The sequence below is a fragment of the Perna viridis genome, chromosome 2 (assembly GCF_037379345.1).
Source record: "Perna viridis isolate PV_CMFRI_1.1 ecotype Kerala chromosome 2, ASM3737934v1, whole genome shotgun sequence".
Classification (NCBI taxonomy): domain Eukaryota; kingdom Metazoa; phylum Mollusca; class Bivalvia; order Mytilida; family Mytilidae; genus Perna; species Perna viridis.
The window spans coordinates 31,436,891-31,456,688 of NC_142446.1; the positions used below are offsets into that span (position 1 = coordinate 31,436,891).

The 19,798-nt window shown below is 31.7% G+C and overlaps 1 protein-coding gene across 14 annotated transcripts in view; it reads right to left on the reverse strand.

The window, feature by feature from the left end:
* The window catches only part of LOC148624635 (phosphatidylinositol 3,4,5-trisphosphate 5-phosphatase 2A-like), a 92,646-nt gene that overhangs the window by 31,848 nt on the left and 41,000 nt on the right, over positions 1-19,798 (reverse strand). For all 14 annotated transcript variants that reach the window (XM_088567407.1, XM_088567404.1, XM_088567408.1 and 11 more), the window contains 8 exons: positions 10,672-10,735; positions 9,641-9,782; positions 8,970-9,111; positions 7,382-7,516; positions 6,693-6,798; positions 4,224-4,301; positions 1,873-2,016; positions 89-221 (listed from right to left, as the gene is read on the reverse strand). In XM_088567407.1, coding sequence (XP_088423533.1) covers positions 89-221; positions 1,873-2,016; positions 4,224-4,301; positions 6,693-6,798; positions 7,382-7,516; positions 8,970-9,111; positions 9,641-9,782; positions 10,672-10,735 — 944 coding nt within the window. The remainder of the gene's footprint in view (positions 1-88; positions 222-1,872; positions 2,017-4,223; positions 4,302-6,692; positions 6,799-7,381; positions 7,517-8,969; positions 9,112-9,640; positions 9,783-10,671; positions 10,736-19,798) is intronic.

Consider the following 19,798-nt stretch of genomic DNA (forward strand, 5'->3'; position numbering starts at 1 on the left):
TGATTATCCTATTTCTTAGGTTAAGATAGCTTTAAACCTTAAATTCTAACTACACTTGAGAGTCAAAAGAGATTCAACCTTGACTTACTTTTCTCCTGAGAGTAGGTTGTTTGATCTAGGTTTTCTTTACTAGCTGGCTTCTGTATCGCAATATATCCTTTAGGTATATCTACCGAAATCTGTGTCTTCACAGGTATTCTGCCGTGTTTAAACATCTTTACCTGAAAACAGAATTATTATTTTTTAGTCTCTGTTACTTTGCATTTATTTGCAAGGCGTTTATGGCATTTGGAAACACACTGACAATGAAATGTAAGAAATGTTCAACCAAAAAGATTACTATGAAAATCAATGACTGAAGTCTTCAAAGTAGCTTATCGTTATATATTTTATGCCACTGACTTTGGCTTGCTTTCAACATCCCAAATGACCAAATGCAATATGCTCTAAAATTGGGTGACTTCTGCTAGAATCTTGGCTCCCTTGATATAATTATTCTTTCTTAACAGTGATGACTCAAATGTTACTCAATCAAAACAACTAATTACCTGGAAGTGCGAGTAATGTATTTGTTCCACAAGTTTCTCTCAAATTATTAGCGATCTTTGTGTCCTTATCATATTGACCAGGGGACCAGATAAGGAACCAGATACAACTGGTAATAAGTATATTATCCAGAATAAACCAGTTATACATATATTGGGGCCCTGATAATGTACATGTCCTATAGAGTCAATTGTAACATGCCTCTGTGTCTGAATCAGAAACTAGGTAATGTCCAATATTAATGCTAACTGATCATTTCATCTTTTAATGTAAACTTCCAGTTCTCATACAAGCAAACAAACACACACAGAACACATGTGTATGATATTTTAGAGGTCCATTTTTATCCCGTATGAAGCTAGAATTATGAAGCTATGACAGTAAACATGGCACTGATCAGCAGCTTAATGTGGAGTAGGAATATATAATTATGCAAATCATATGCGAATGTAAAATACTGAAATTTCAAGTGGAAGAAGTTGCTAACAATATTAGAGACTTAAAAAGTCAAAACATGCAGGTTGTCAGATTCCTGTATATGTACAGGAGAGACTGAATTATGTTTCTTTCTAAACATAAATAAGACTCATAATGATTCTAAGGTTCACTGAAAAATAGATAACTATAGCAAGCCAAAGTGGACAAAAATCAATATTTTGTAATATTAGAAAATGAATTTGTAATATTACAAAATCATTTTTTTAATATTACAAAAGATTTTTTAATATTAGAAATTCATTTTGTAATATTAAAAATTCATTTTCTAATATTACAAATTCCTGATTTAGTAATATTATAAAATATCAGACGTTTTGTAATATTACAAAATGAATATGTAATATTAGAAAATAAATTTGTAATATTAGAAAATGAATTTGTAATATTAGAAAATCACTTTGCAATATTGCAAAATAGTCACATTTTTTAATATTACAAAATGATTTTCTAATATTAAAAAACCATAATTGAATATGACAAATCCATTTTCTAATGTTAGAAAATTAATTTCTAATATTAAAAAGTTGCTTTTTAATATTAGAAATCCAGCCGATTTTTTAATATTAAAAAAGAGTTACGTGATATCAGAAATCTAATTTGTAATATTAGAAAATGAATTTGTAATATTAAAAGATTATTTTTTTAATGTTAGAAAATACTTATTTTTGTCCACCTTGTCTTGCCATAGTAACTGTTATAAGAACTTTTACATCATTAAGTGAGGATAACCTAAACTCTCAAAAATACACCTACTTAAAATGACTTATTACTATGATTTTGTTACTCAGAAATGAAAATACAGAACTCAAACTTTCAAAATGAACTTACACTGAATGAAGTCATGGGTATGATTTTATTATTCAGTGAGGAAAGGAATGGTGTTGTATTAACTTGTTCCTCAGAATCTTCAGGTAGACTGACATATGGGTAGTCATACTGTGGTGGTGACTGGTACTGGAGGGCCTCTTGTACCTGGAGGTAAAAAAAAGGCATAAAAAACTCAGCAGGTGTCATTTTAGATTACATTTTCAAATATTGAACTTCTACAATCCAATGCATTGTAAACCATTTGACTGATTTGTATTAAGTCACATAATACAGCACAAAGTAGATAAAATTGTACAATTCATGTTATTCATCTGACCTTCACAAAGAAGTAGATTATCAATCTTTTTCAGAAATACAGTCCCAAAAAAGAGAGAAGGACATTTGAGATTTTTTCTGTTTAAAGCATTCAAAACCAAAGATGGATTTGCATATCATTTGCTAATTCCAAAATATTTTTTTTTGTGGTATGACCTAACTAGTAACTAGTGTAGAAAAAAAGAAGAATGATATTAATACATATTACTGTATAAATAATCACTACCCATGCTATGGGAATTTGAGACCCATTCTAATGAATTCATAGGATCACATGACAAGACTTACAAGTCCTATTCACAGAAATAAGACTGAACCTTTAAAAGTATACAATTAACAAGAAATCTGCGAGCCATATGTGAGCAATGGCTCACTAGTAATACCCCTGCTTTCAATCAAGATATTTAAGGAAAATAAACGAAGTCCTCTGTAAATAGGAAGTTGTCAAGTTATTCTGAAAATGGATCCCACCATATGTCATACCATAGGAAGATGTGTTAAAATTTCAAGCTGCTGTGATGAGTAGTTGCTAAGAAATCTTTGAGAGAAATAATTGTTTCGGATGGAAACAGCATAACCCCTATGCTGAGGTATAATTATTTCCTATGAAATTAGTATTGGTTTTTATTACCAATAATATTCTACAGCCCTTTTAAGACATTTTGGGGGCACACAATATTGACTTTTAATTTTAACTTCCATATCAAGTTATTTCCCTTCACAGAAATATCCAGGTACCCTAAAAATATCCTATCATGGAGATTATTGATAGTAAAATTTACATATCAAACAATGATTTATTCAGAATGCCTCCTTCATTTTGACTTCACTGTTTTAGAGATATCATACTCTTTTAATTGCTATTACGAAGACTCCAATTGCTTTTTTGACAAATTGGAATTGGTGCAAGTATGAACTAGTAAATGAAACTAATACTCCACGTCAAATTCGAAAATCTGGTAAACAGACTCATAAAAGGGTTCATTTCAAGAATTCTGGAAGACTTATGCTCTACTTTAACAGCTAAATTGTAATCTTTATGATGGTTGTATGTTACTTTTTAATTGGTTGTGCTGTTCCAAATATTTTCCAAACATTTATTTAAAACTGCATTCACAGTAAGGAAATCAATTTGCTTATTTTGTCCTGTTTCATAACTAATATACTGAACTTTGTTCTGCTTCATTATACCTTAAGTGTTTTGTTTTTTAATGTACCATTTAAAGTTGATATTGCAGTTGAAAGTACTTATTTAAGTCTAAAAACCAGTTACATATTTGATTGTTGAAATGTTAACACTGACCTATAAAATGTTTAATAGTTCATGAAATGCTACACTAATCTTAGCTTTATCTAACTTTTATCTCATTACTCTGAAACAACAGTACCACTGACATCTCTAGACCTGTACCACTGTCATAAATATGTCACCACATAAATATGTCACCACATCAGTATCTATAATTTGTATATGAACTCCAAACAAGTTAAAAAAAACTACAGTGTTGGCTATGAATTAAATTTAGTGTACACTTATGATAGCATATACTGCTGAAAATGGCTAGTTCAACTGGTAAAATTCATATTAAATATTTGTAAAATTTTTCCATGATAAGACTAACAGATGAATGGATGCGTGGACAGATGGTCAACAGAGTAGACTGGCTACTACACCTGCTTTTGCCCTTGGTGAAGCAGGTAAAAAGTCAAAAAACAATTGTATGAGTATTTCAGCTTAAGATGTCCCCTGAGGGCCCATAATCCATCAATAAACTTGTATTCTTGTTTCTAAACATTACATTAAAAATATTGAAATCCTTATAACTTAGAATTTGTAGAAAGACTGACAAACAGATATCTTGAAACATAAAAAAACTCTACAAGCCTCAATCTCAAGACATACAAATTACCTACAATACCTCAATCTCAAGACATACATAATATCTACAATACCTCAATCTCAAGACATACAAATTACTTACAATACCTCAATCTCAAGACATACAAAAAATGTACAACTCTATCCATTTGTTTACCTTATTTTCTATGGTCAAAATATCCTCTCTACACTGAGCCATCTTATCGATCATTGATGGAATGTCTGTTGTTGGTGGCTGAAAGAGACAACAAAGATTTTTAAAATGCATACTACAAATGTATTATACCATAGTTTTACCACTACCAAAATTTTAACCCTTGTAAGGTATCATGGGTATATTTTAAATCATCCCTAAGTTTACTTGATCAACCATGTTTATTTTTCAATCTTTCAATATGTACCTTTACTTTATTGATAGAGTTCTTTTCTATATTTCTAACAAAAGAAAATAATATCAAGGAAACATGATTTGCAAGAAATATAAATAGAAAAGGAATCATTCCTTGGCAATTGGGCCTCTTGTTGAAGTAAATACTTTTTTTCTTCCATTTGTATTGGTACATATGATGCCTGACCTTCTTATCAAGTTTCGTGAACATCCAATGAACACTTTAGGAGGAGTTGTACTAACAAAATAAGCAGAAAAAAACAAATAGACAGGTGAACAGACACACAGACAAATTGATTTCAATATACTCACAAATTTTGTTAGCTGGGGCATATAAAAGATATGATATAACAGTAAACTGAACAAGGTACTTATTTCTATTACTGTAATCTTTCCCTAGGTCCTTAAAATATGTAAATAACAGATTGCCTAATTTCATTCCAAATATGCAGAAATACTTTTCTTTCTTTCAATTTCTAATCTCAGTATTATGAAAATAAATTAAAACACTTTTGAATTTTAGCAGCAACAAAAAAGTTCCCCTTGGATGAAGTAGAATAAATAAATAAATACATACAATACATAAGTAATACAAGTCAAAGCATTATAAGCTTCTGTTGACTGGCTCCCAAAATGTCATGCAGTATTGTTTAATGAGTTTCCTTGTTAAAGTTTAATTTTTGTAGGAAATGATTGTTATCAATCAAGTCATATCCGTGGTGAAAAAAAATTTGAGTATTTTATATGTAGGAAAAAGACAAGTTGAACTCATCATCGTACTTTTCCTAAGTGCTTAATCTATGTGTAGAGCAAGACAAATTATTTACATGATTTTGACTTTAATAAATCATAGGCCTTTGTAAGGTACAGGCAAAATTTGTTAAATCTGAAAATTTAATTGTAAAAAACCCAATGAACATTCTTACAATAAATGTTTTTTTTTTATTTATACTTGCAAACCAATTGATCTTATCATTTCTGAAGAAAGTTTGAAATATAAATATATTGAGCTGTTTTGACAGTTATCTGCCTTCATTACCTTTTTGCAATACAATTTCAAAGCCCCTACTTAATTCTAGCAAACTATAAAACAATCTGGCTCTTATCAACTTGTTCTTTTAAAAAATGTTAACTTTTTTTTTAGAGTGGTGAAAATTGCTTATCATGCCTCACTCTTTCAAGTTCTAACTATAGTGTCTAATGTTTGAAAATCATGCTAGATGCTTCTTATAGCCCTCTCAGAAAATGCAAGATCTTGCAAAGTCAGGAAAAAATTGAATGATTTATCCAACATTATACAACTGTCAAACAACCTAAGATTTGAATGATGTCTAAGAATTTCAAAATGCCTGTATGCACCAGTAAGTAAGAAAGCAATCATCTGCCGTGTGAAACTTGACTATCTGACTTGTATAAAGACTAATACTTTTAGTACCTGATAGCCAAATTCTTGTTTCTAGGAGTGTAAGACAGAAAAGAAATCAATCTGCACCAAAAATCATTTAAGCAGCTAGTCTTAAGGACAAGTATACGAAATCTTTTACTAGTCAGAAAACTGATTTATATGTCTGAACATATTATAGTGCTCTTAGACTGGAGGGATAAATGGAAACTAACTAGACTCAGATTTTTCAAGTTAACAATAATAAACTATCCATTACAATACATGTATGTCCATAAGACATCAGTAGAAATGAAAAAAGGGGTATTTTTTCTAGTCCAATCAAGATCAGTGGAGAAGAAAGTATTAGTCCAAATTAAAATCTCCTAGACTAAGACATCAGACTAGTGGAAAAGTCACAGTCTGGGGTATCATTTCAAGTTCTCTAATGAAACTTTGTGGAGTCAAACAAATATTAAAATCTTACTGTAGGGTCTCTGAGATTCTCTAGCTTTGATTTATCTGCTAATGTTGATTTTTCTTCTCACGTAGAAAAGGAAATCTCACATGACAAGACATAGTATATCATTGTCTTAGAAGAAAGCATACTTATGGACATACAAAAAAAAATCCTTAAGTGTTTGATTTCACAAAAATTGCAAAAGTTGATCCTAAGTAATTGCTGATGTCACAAAACCAATACACTTTATGAATTTGTGACACACTTTCTCAATCAATAACTTTTGTGAAATTCACTACATGTACAAATTTTCTGGCAGGATGCTAGGGAATCTGCAGTAATGACTTTAAGTTCAACATAAAGAGGAAGTTATTTATAGTATTATCATAAATTATACCTCAACTGAGGTCTGTCGCAAGGATAAACTGCCTCGTCTTTTAATCGCTGCTATATCAAATAAATTGTTGAAAATCATCAGCTTTTTCCTATACAGATCTAACTCCCTACAAATAGAGAAACAAATTTCTGTTAAATAAAATCACAGTTTTATGTTTTACATCTCCTTTTCACAAGTTAATGCAATAAAACTTTATCTGTATTCAACTTAACTCAATGAATGTTTCCCCTACTCTAATACATGGATTAACATAGGGAAAGAAATCTAAGATATTTTTTTCATCTGCAAAAAAAAACAACACTGACTGTAATCACGAATTTAATTGAAAATGATAATGTGAAAGGGAACTAAGCTTTTTAATGTACATAAATAGGCAAAAAAATATCTGAAAATGTGTGTATGAACTGTCTGTTTCATCAAAATTTAGTCAGTGTTATTAAAACTCTGTATGAAGTAAAACAAAAATATGCTGACATCAAGTGTTTTGATTTCATGAAGTCAATTTCTATCTAAACCCAAATTACAGTTAAACTAAAAACTCTAACTGGCTAATGTGGATTATATAAACTTTTCTCAAATTATAAATTTAAAGTACTTAATTGTTCTCATTCAATGCCACTGCCTTCCTCACATATATTTCTGAGTCTACAGTGAAATTGACAACATTACGTCACTGTTACACAACAGACCTGTTTAGATTAACAGCAGCTAACTCCATCATTTTCTGGAATTCTGGGAATGAAGAGCCTTCTGTTTGCCCTGTGTCCTTTTTATATCCATTCTCTATGTACAACTTTATGGCATTTACAAAATTTACGTCACAACTGGAAAGAAATAAATATAGAATGAAAAAGTACAGAGGCAGAACTCTTCGTTACAAAAAAAGCGAAATACACAAAATTTAAATTTGGTCCAACTTAAAGAATCATATGATCTGATTTTAAATTGTCATGTTTTTCACTGTATTACATGTACAATCCAGTGCATAGCATTAAAATATTAATTCCTTTCAATTGTTTAGGATTTTCTTCCATTGCCATAATCAGTTTGAATTTCAGGTTCAAAAAGTCATTGTCTGCCCTTTTGGCAACAGCATGATGTGTCATTGTCTGCCCTTTTGGCAACAGCATGATGTAAAGAAACATTTCGACTTTCTCCTTTGGTGCAATTTACTCTGTATTAAAAATAGGACATCTAATGAGACATTACATTATACTCAGCCACATAGTGTTGTATTTAATATCAATGAACACATGTGTAATTACAAATCATAACATAGGAACAAAATTCAAGTGTTTATCCAGATTATATAACCTTTCACCTTTTTTCAGCATTCAAAGAAAGATAACTCCAATTAACCAGCAACAAAAAATTCACCTGTATTCATATAAAGATATGAATAAAATAGAGGTAAAATAGAATTAAAAGTGATATTTACACCATAATACCGAAAAAGAACTAAATTTCAAAATGATATTATTTGAAGAAAGGTAACTCCAAATCATCAAAAAAGATATTGTGTAAAATGAGGATGGACTGACAAACACAAACATTTCGGAGGGTATCCACTTCTGGTATAAAATAATAAGAAATATGTAATATTGATGGGTAACTTGTTGTGGACCTTGAAGTTTTTGAGTTTGATGACAGAAGGTGAATCATGTGATGATGTGTATTCAGACCAAATAAATAGATTGGGTTTCAGAATAAATCGTGTCTGGTTTACAATGAGTGTTTACAAAAGCGGGTTTTCATTTATAGTGTCAAACCATAAATAAAATTTTGTCAAAATATGATCACTGCTCTCAAAGGAGTTGTACACACAAATTATCAGTAGTTCTCCTTATTATATGAATATATAGTATATCATTCTTCAAATTATAAATACGTGTAGTCTGAATAGAGTTTGTAAGTCTCGTTCTGGTTTCCTTTTCTTTACAAGAATTTCCAACGTAGAAGGTATTGAAAACCGAAGACTGGTCTGCTTTTAATTGTTTACTTCTGGGTACTCGAAACGCTGCATAACAATGCAAAATCTTCTATTTTATTTTTTTTTCTTAATACCTTTACTATGTAGAAATAGATTTTTGTCATTTTTATCAATATTTTTTACACAAAAAGATGTTTTGCCCTTAACACTGAACTCAATGCTCTCCAAATGACTTATCTCCATGCTTTTGAATGGAAGACTAGGACCCATTCTCGTGAAATCACGGGGTCACATGATGGACTTACATACACTATAGTCATTGTATTTCGCTTGTAGTTAATCTATACCTGCTGAGATCTAACTTGGAATAATTCTGTAGTAACTCTGTATATAGTCTGTCTTGGAAGATATCAAATGATTCACTCATATTAACACTTGGGCTTGTAGGACTGAGGGGCATAAGCCGAGACTCGTCTTGCTCATCTTCATCTGGAAGAAAAGGAGACATAAATTCAAAAGGGGGTGTGGTCTGATTCCAAGGACTAGACAATTTCAACCAGTCTTTAAAACAAAGAGAGCATGTACTTTAAAACACAAAGAGCGTGTCTGCCCTTTTGGCAACAGCATGATGTAAAGAAACATTTCGACTTTCTCCTTTGGTGCAATTTACTCTGTATTAAAAATAGGACATCTAATGAGACATTACATTATACTCAGCCACATAGTGTTGTATTACTAAGACCTTTCCAGTGTTGTGATGTAAAAAAAAAATTCTTGGCTTTTTGTCTTTTTTTATTTTTATTTTCCATAAATATAGTTTGAAAATAATTCAGATTTTATCAAACTGTATGCTATTTCCACATCATATACACAAACTGTTCAATTTCACTGCATATGCTAGTACCATAAAGGGTAATATAAACCAATCTTGTTATTTGAAGACAATCCTAGGTTTCTTGTAGACCTATTAGGAAGAAATAAAAAGAAATCAAAGACATAGAGTGAACTGAGTAATAACCTGAGTCTTGGTCATCCTCTCTCTCTGGAGGTATCTCATACAATAAGGAACATATCAATCCATTCTTCTTCCCCTTAGCCATGTAATCTCTAACCAGAGCATTTAGATCTGCATAAGATGTGTCTTGCTTTGCCCCTTCTGTCTGAAAATTAAAAATATCAAATCATTATGTTATGGTCTTAGATGACCATTCATACTGTGAAAGTACCTTAATTAGTGGATACCAATTTTCATGGATTAAGCAAGAAACAAAAGTTTGTGGATTCTTAAATTTGTGGTAATGAGGTATTCAGTATACACATCAATGGGATTCTCCTTTTCATTGGGAACCAAATTTCGTGGTTTGGCCAACACAACCACTAAAGTTAGTACCCCACAAACAATTGTACTTTCACAGTAAGTAATATAGACCACCGTTCAAATATCTTCTTATGATATACAGCGTAATCCCCAGCTTTCATGATCTAATACTTCTATTTGGCTTATGGAGTTTCTAAATTATAGTTCCTTCACCAATCCAATAGCTGCAGAGCCTGGATTTGACCAGAACTGCATTGCCATATACTACATCTTCCATGTCTCAGTCTTGTATTCTTTGCCCAATAGGCTTCTACAGTAAACCTAAAATTTTTATGATTTTAAAAAAAAAATAGACAAGGAGTTTCAATCTAACTTTTGACCATGTTTTTCCATTAAGAAAATGTCAAAAATAAATTTTATGTCCATTTTAGAAAAGGTAAAAACTTTGAATGAGGAGATGCTTAAAGGTTTGAGATTTTTATAAAATGAAGATGCTATCAAAAGTAATTTGACCATCTATGACTCTATGTGCAATGACAAAGTGCTTCAGTTAAGTACTTCTGGAAACTAAGTTCGAAGGGAAATAACTCCCACAAAATTTGAAGAATCAAAATTATCTGGTGATACAATACGTGCTCTTCCTGCATTTTTCCTATTCAACTCTACTCTATTTTCATAAAATTTTACATACATAATCCACAGATAAGGAAAAAAAAAACATATACAAATACCTGTACAGAGAGCTTGCCATCACTTCCGGGTAGGATTCTATACTGGTGTACTCTGTTCTGATGTCTGAAATATAAAAATAAAACTTAAACTACTATAACTTGATTGCTAAGACCCCCTTCCTTATATCATCAAATCATGATATGGCACTTTATTTACAACAGACTCCTAAATGGCATAACTCCAATATCATCTGATCCAATATTAACCCTTAAGAAACCTTACATGAAGTTGTTTTTAAGTCTTTAACTGGTTCTGACAGACAGACAGACATTTTGATAGACTACACATAGGAGCAGCCATAAGTGCCAGACAAAACAATTATGAATGTTTCCTTTTACTTTTTATAGTTGTTTTTTAACATCCTTCAGGTTTCATTCTCTTCATACCTTAATGATTTAATAATAAATATTATCCTAACATCCATTAACTTTGATATCACTTTTAAAACAAAAGTAAACAAAGTCAGGCACTTAAATACTTCAGATTTAAGTTTGTATCAATAAAAACAATTGAGAGTTTAGTCTATATATTTTTCAAAAACCTCTGAGACTAGTCATTCAAAAGGACTTAAACAAACTCAAGCTTTTCAGGCACTTAATATTTCTTTCTATCATTCTTTCATATCTTTTACACCCTCTTGCCCAATTATCGTCCTAATTGACAAAAATACTTGTTAAAAAGTTCAAAATCAACATGATCTTGATAGGAAAGTAACTGAACAAAAGAATTTTTCGACCTAACTACAAGATAGTATGGGATGCAATAAAAACTTCACAAAATGTCACAATCTTGACAGGAAAAAAGTTTTTGAACTGTAGATTTTTTTCCAAATTAAGTCAACACTAGTTCAATGTTTCAACCTCCATCATGCTGATAACCTAGTGATTGAGGAAGATAGATGTATTAAAAGGAAATATGTACTAAATGTAGCCATAAAGTACTACTGTAGGATTACATGAATTAAACTTCCCTTTACTTCAAAATGTATTACAAGTAACCTTTCCAAGTTCTAGTTAGGGAACAATTATAAACTTGCTTTAATTAGAACTACTAGTTGCACAAAACAAAAAACCTTGAATACAATACAGAATGAAGTTAATGTTAGTGTTATTCCCTAATCCACTTCAAAATCATAACTGAAACAGAAACTATTGCCAGTACTTTTATTCTTTGTTCTTTCATTTCTTCTGAAATTCTTTGCAAATGAAAATGCTGTATTATTTAATTAAAATTTTTAGTGCCACCTGTTGGAATAAACTATTTTCCTCAAGTTATTTGATTTTGAGGAAACAATATAAAAATTTCTTTTTTCTGCATCCAAGGTTATGTTTTATAGTGCAGAGGAAATGGTCAAGTAGGTCCAATTGAGTTAGCTTACAACACTATGCAAAATTATGCTAAATAAGTCAGAGGAATTTATACTTTTTGACACTCTAAGCTTAAAATGTCTTATAAAACTCCATGGATTCAACAATTTAATACGGGAGGAGAAAAATCTTACCACCAAATTCCAGATTTCTTTTTTTTTACACTTTTAAATATCTATAGTAAAGTTACACATGTATAAAATAAGTTTCAGGATCTCTGACCTACAGAATAAATTTTTGTTTTTTAACTTTCTTAGCTTGGTATGATACTAATATAACTTTGCATGATAAACACTAAACACAAATAGTCACATAATTTCCCCAGTTCTTGCAAATACAAGTACAGCTGTGCGTGAACATCTTTTGGAAACCAAACTTTCAACAAATTTGTAGTAATATTCATTTCAAAAGCTTTTCTCAAAGATCATGTTCAGAGAATTCTAATTATTTCATATATTGAAGGCTTAGGTACTTGTTAGCAGCATTCATTCATCATGTAGATGTTTTCATTGATATGATTAATAGGATAAATTAGTTACCAGTTTCATTAACTGGTGTCTTGGTAAAATGAAAGTTTCTAGTGAAAGTACAGATGAACTAATATACTTTACCCTCCCTATTACAGCCACATAGAGGACAAGAAGAGGGGAAAATGAATGGTGTCTTAAGGGTAAATCATATACAATATATCATATAAACTTTATAGTTAGAGAGTAATCAAGGGAACCAAGGTTATAGCGGTAATCAAAAGAATGTAATACAGGGACAAAGACAAGACATGGAAAACAGACATACACAACAAAGAACATAAAGTAACTAAAATCATACATACAAAGTAACAAAAGCAAATGAGCAACTCGAACTCCACTAAAAACTGGGAGCATGGACCAGGTGCACTGGTAGGGTAAGCCTCCTCTGCTTTTCTAGAAACACCAGCCAAGTTGCTCATAAAAAGTCAAGTCCAGGGTAGACGAAAGAGGAAAGGAAAACTATGATATGTTGAAATCAATCAGTTTTCATGGTGCAGATGGATACACTGTAACAATCCATGAGTTCATGATGACAACCATAAAACTTCTGCAGTGATGACTTCAATCTTGTAGCAACATAATCCTGTTCCAGAAGCCCATTTGTTATAATTCTAGTGCAATACAAAAAGTAGTTTCAGCAAGATCTGGCATAACATATGAGTTGTGACATGAACACTCCATACGCAGGTGCTGAAGGGATGTTGCTTAGACCAAGCCCTAAGTCACAGAATGCTTAAGACAGCATTTAGGGTGTGGATACTTTGTTTAAAGGGAAATAACTCAAGTGCTAAATGGTGCATTGAATCTTCGTGTATAGGCTATCGTTAATCATTGCTGTTTTTAAAGACTTTCCAACCCTAAACATAATATCATGTATGATATACATGAAACCTTTTCTTAAACAAGAGGATCTCAGGAGCCTGAATCGCTCACCTGGTTCAATTTTACCTTTCAAAGGCAATACATTTAACAAGAAGTTGTCCAACAATTTTGACTCAAGAAGTCTTTGGTAGGACTGTCACAAGATCTTTTCAACAATTGAAAGCTTCTTTTAATCTATCATAGTTTTCAAGATATTGACTGAAAACTATTAAAAAAAAATCACTGTTCCCCTTTCAAGGGCAATAACTCTTACAAGGAGTCTGAAGACTTTTGTAGTCCTAATTATATGGATCATTTTAGCTATTGAAAGAATTTGGATAAACCTAACAGTTTTGGAGATATATACGAAGAACTACTGTCTGACCCCTTTGTTCAATTTTAGTAACGGCTGTCATGTTTTTTGACGGATCAAAAATCCCCACAACAGTTCTATGCAGGATACACGAAGGAACATTTGTACTAAGTTTGGTTTCAATTGATCAATTAATGTCAGAGGAGAAGATTTTTTAAAGAAATAACATTAAAAATAGCAGAAATCGAAGAAAAGGGCAATAACTTCAACATGGCTTAACAGATTAAATCCAGAATTTGACCAGAAATAGATCTCATCATGCTGAACACTTTTACCCTGTCAGAATTCAGCTAAACCTAATGGTTTAGAAGTAATATGCGAAAAACTACTGTCTGACCCCTATGTTCTATTTTAAGTAATGACAGCCATGTTTTTTTGACAAATCAAAAATCCCACATTAGTTCTATGCAGTATACACCAAGGAACAATCATACCAAGTTCGGTTTCAATTGGTCAAGTAGTGTCAGAGAAGATTTTTGAAAGAAATAACATTAAAAATAGCAAAAATCTAAGAAAAAGGGCAATAACTCCAACATGCCCTAACAAATTAAAACAAAAATTTGACCAGTGATAGATCTCATTATGCTGAACACTTTTATCAATGTCAGAATTCAGCTAAACCTAACTGTTTAGGAGATATATGTGAAAAGCTACTGTCTGACCCCTATGTTCTGTTTTTAGTAACAGTGGCCATATTTTTTGATGAATCAAAAATCCCCACACCAGTTCTATGCAGGATACCCCAAGGAACATTCATACCAAGTTTGGTTCTAATTAGTCAAGTAGTTTCAGAGGAGAAGAGTTTTGTATAATTGTTAACGACGACGGAGACGACGGGCACCAAGAGATGGCAATAGCTCACATGGCTTTTGGCCAGGTGAGCTAAAAATGGGGTTATGAACAATAAACTACAAGATTCCAGAATAATCTGGTCTCAGATTAGACAGGTTTTACCGTACAGGAATACTCAGGGCTCAGACCAGACAGGTTCTACTGTACAGAATTCTGGAATACTGAGGTCTCAGATCAGACAGGTTCTACTGTACAGAATTCTGGAATACTCGGGTCTCAGACCAGACAGGTTCTACTGTACAGAATTCTGGAATACTCGGGGCTCAGACCAGACAGGTTTTACTGTACAGAATTCTGGAATACTCAGGTCTCAGACCAGACAGGTTCTACTGTAATGTACTAAAATTTTTTACTGTAGCAAGGACATTTATGATAACTAGTAAGTACTTTTTACCACTCATTCCCATAATCTGACTGAGGATGGAAGAAGATTAATTAGATGTCCATGCCATAAGCAGGTGTTGATTATTTTTGTCAACCTGTTATTACAGTGTTAAAGTTGATTATATCAGAATGAATATTTCTGAAAATTTGAGCAGAGCATTGATTAGTAACTAATGAAAAGAATACCAAAGGCTAAGTATCCTTAGGTTCAAATACCTAGGGGTATTAATAAAATGGGGACATCTTAACTGATTTTTACTTCTATCAAAGCATCTTTTACAAAATAGTTTTGAGTTAAGTTGTTGAAGCTATAAAAAAACTGAAAAATATATCAAACATTGCACAATATTGGTATACATCAAAGAAAATTGCAGATTTGCAAAACAAGGGACATCATATTTTCAATCATTGAGGGAGGAAATGCTAATAAATGTGGTTGATCAAGTTTAATCAAACCTTTTATTTAACCTTGCACACAACAGACAAGAACATTTCCATTTACAAAATTTAATTTCCTGTTATGGAGGAGGGCAGATATAGGCCTTGTTGTACAATGTTCCATGAAAAAATAAATAAACTGAGATAGAAACATAATACAGGGACTAAAAAAGATACACACTGAAAGATAAGATTAAATAGGCAACCTAGGTTGACTCTTAGGACAACAGAGAACAAAGACCAGGAAAGCTGGTAGGGTTACAAACTGCTACCAAGGTATACCTCATGTCATGTCAGTGGAAGTAAACAATATATCAAACACTTGTCTGCTCATGTTGTGATTATTGCTACAAATCTTATAGTGATGGTCTCAGATTTTTATAACAAATTTTACAACAGATAAAGTTATCATATAATAGACTTCTATCCATAACTCTATATTACAATCACAGATACATTCCATCGACATACATGTACATGTATATTATTTCAGATGTTCAAGTAAATATAAATATGCTATGATTAAGCTCGCAGAGGATATAACAAAAGCCTAAATCACTATAAAACAAAACAAGAGGCGCTCCGGTGCCTGAATCTCTCACCTGGTTCAATTTTACCTTTCAAAGGCAATACATTTAACAAGAAGTTGTCCAACAATTTTGACTCAAGAAGTCTTTGGTAACACTTATAAGATCTACTCAACAATTGAAAGTTTCTTTTAATCTATCATAGTTTTCAAGATATTGACTGAAAACTGTTTAGAAAAAAGTTATTTTTCCCCTTTCAAGGCCAATAACTCTTACAAGGAGTCACCTGACAACTTTATCACTGAAGACTTTTGTAGTCCTAATAATATGGATCATTTCAGCTATTGAAAAAATTTGGCTAAATCTAACGGTTTCGGAGATATATTCGAACTACTGTCTGACCCCTATGTTCAATTTTAGTAACGGCTGCCATGTCTTTTGACATATCAAAAATCCCCACATCAGTTCTATGCAGGATACACCAAGGAATATTTGTACCAAGTTTGGTTTCAATTGATCAAATAATGTCAGAGGAGAAGATTTTTGAAAGAAATAACATTCAAAATAGCAAAAATTGTTGAAAAAGGGCGATATCTCCAACATGACTCAACAGTTTAAAACTAAAATTTGACCAGAGATAGATCTCATTATGTTTATCCGTGTTAGAATTTAGCTAAACCTAACAGTTTTGGAGATATATGTGAAAAACTACTGTCTGACCCCTATGTTCTATTTTTAGTAATGACGGCCATGTTTTTCGACAAATCAAAAATCCTCACATCAGTTATTTGCACAATACCCCAAGAAATATTGATACCAAGTTTGGTTTCAATTGGTCATGTAGTGTCAGAGGAGAAGATTTTTGAAAGAAATAACATTAAAAACAGCAAAAATTGTTGAAAAAGGGCAATAGCTCCAACATGGCATAACGGATTAAAACCAAAATTTGACCAGAAATAGATCAAATCAAAAATCCCCACATCAGTTCTATGTAGGATACCCCAAAGAAAATTCATACCAAGTTTGGTTCAAATTAGTCCAGTAGTTTCAGAGTAGAAGAGTTTTGTATAATTGTTAACGACAACGACGATGGACGCCAAGTGATGGCAATAGTTCACATGGCCTTTAGCAAGGTGAGCTAAAAATATCTCAAAATATACAGATGTACAGATCCAAGTGGAGGGTAGAAAATTCAATATAAAGAAACCATACATCCAAAATATAATACGTCATTGCTATCAGACTTGAAACAAAGCACCTTGACACCTGTTAACCATCTGTCACTTTAAGGTATCTGGGCAATACCCATGTGATTGCGCAATCACCACACACAGAGTGATACCCATGATTCCAAAGGATGCTTGAAGTTTCCAATGGTAAAAAATGCTGATTTTTGTAATGTTTTAGACTGATAAGCATGCAATTCATAGAAATGAAAATTTGATATGCTTAAATACGTAATCAAACAGAACTGGTATGAGAAAAGCTTTTGGCATGAAGACCTGGAAATTATAAATAAAGAATCAATCATGATAAAGTTCAAGATAAATTATCATTGATACTTTGTATACATTATGAAGGCATATTAAGCTTTAATACTTCCTTTTCATAAGTATTTCAGTAATGACATTTGAAAAACTTCCAGGAAGCACTCTGCCCTGAGAGCATGACTTGTGAAAGCACTAAAAAAATTATAAACCAACCACTTGAGGCAGGTGGACACAAATAAAATAAAATACAGAAAACAAAGTATAAAAATTTGAATTTTAAAATGTTATTTAGAACAAGATAAACTCACAGTTAAAACATCTCCTGCTGTTATAGCAACACAGCCTAGCTGATTAACTAGAACTATAGCTACAAATGTCTTAATCCCCCCCTAAAAAATAGATAAAATTATTGGTGTTTAAAGGTACAGCAGCTGGTAACAGTTATTAAGTGACTGAACATAAGATAAAGGGCAACCATGGCATAAGAAATAATAGAAATTTGATATTTATGGGACAAAGAAAGAAAGCAGACAGGTATTCAATATTCAGGAATTAAAACAATAAACCATGATTTACATGTGTTACAAATTTCATGATAATCCGATCAATCCATAAGTTCAGTTGAAGATGTTTCACCAATAGCCAAAACCAAAACAGCTTGCACGCTTCAACTCTAATACAATGTTACATGAATGGTACAATACAGATTTAGTTTCATTAGTATTTCAAATTAACCTTTCAGGAGTTATTGCCCTTTTACTGAAAAAAAAAATACATGTGAGGGTTTTGTAATTGCCTGAACAAGTTTCACTCATTTTCCTGTTTTGTCAGGACATTAAGACAAATCATGAATCAAAGTGCTGTCAGCACCGGAGGTTTTTGATTCTTGTGAAAATTGTACCATGAACAAATTCTGAAGATTACATGTAAAATGAAATTACAGTAACAAATTATTTATTATACAATGTACTATATTAAAACCATCTTCAGCTTTAGAAAAAAAAATTCTTGATGAACATAAGATTTCCAAAAACTGTTTACTTGGTTAAAATCACTGCTCTTCACTTCCTGTTTATTAATGATAAACTTTTCATGAAAGACTGGAAAATTTGACTGATAATTGTGTTAAATGGAACATGCTTAATACATTTTATGCTACCTGACACATTACTGCAAGAACTAAATTTCCTAAACACAAATTTATTACTAAATATGATCTTTCAAGGTCAAAAAGGAGTCCCTCAAATCTTCAGTTGATATGAAGACTAGATCTCAATTCTATTTGCAGAAATAACAGAATATCATCGAGCTGAATAATTGCAAGAAACATATTTACTGGTTATAAAAGAGGTATTAAATTATATAAAAGGAATTACATTTGGTCTATATTTTTGTGTAGTGTTCAGAAATAGTAGGGAAGTTCCAGTGATAGACCAGCGACATAAGGTATTTTGATAAATCAAAAACCTAATCACACATGTATACTGCAGAAATCTACAGCAGGGCATTATGATTAATCATGAATCACACATGTATACTGCAGACATCTACTGCAGGGCATTATGATGAATCATGAATCACACATGTATACTGCAGACATCCACTATAGGGCATCATGATAAATCATGAATCACACATGTATACTGCAGACATCTACTGCAGGACATTATGATTAATCATGAATCACACATGTATACTGCAGACATCTACTACAGGGCATTATGATGAATCATGAATCACACATGTATACTGCAGACATCTACTGCAGGGCATTATGATAAATCATGAATAACACATGTATACTGCAGACATCTACTGCAACGCATTATTATAAATCATGAATCACACATGTTTACTGCAGACATCTACTATGGTCTTACTTTAAGTACCATTATTACAGATACATGGAATGCAAACCTTATCATACAACCTTCTATTCACATCAGATATAAAAGATCAAATCTGTAATATAATATAGATTATATCCTTATCAATATGGGAAAAATGAAAGGTCCTCTTTGATCAAAGGATATTGTACCTTAATCTCAAAAATGATCATTTTCTTTTTTGTTTTAGATAAAAGATATGGAAGTATCAATTGAAAGTGGGCTTTGAAGTTGCATATTTGAAACAGATATTACATGTTTAACAATTAAAATATGTATTATTGAAGTTTATTTCATAAGTTTAGTTTGTGTATACCTAAAGTTCCATTCATATTCACAGTATTACAGTATTAAGAACCACTTCAACTCTAAGTATATCTCAACTTTTAAAGCACAAGTCCAAGCTAAATTCAGGTAA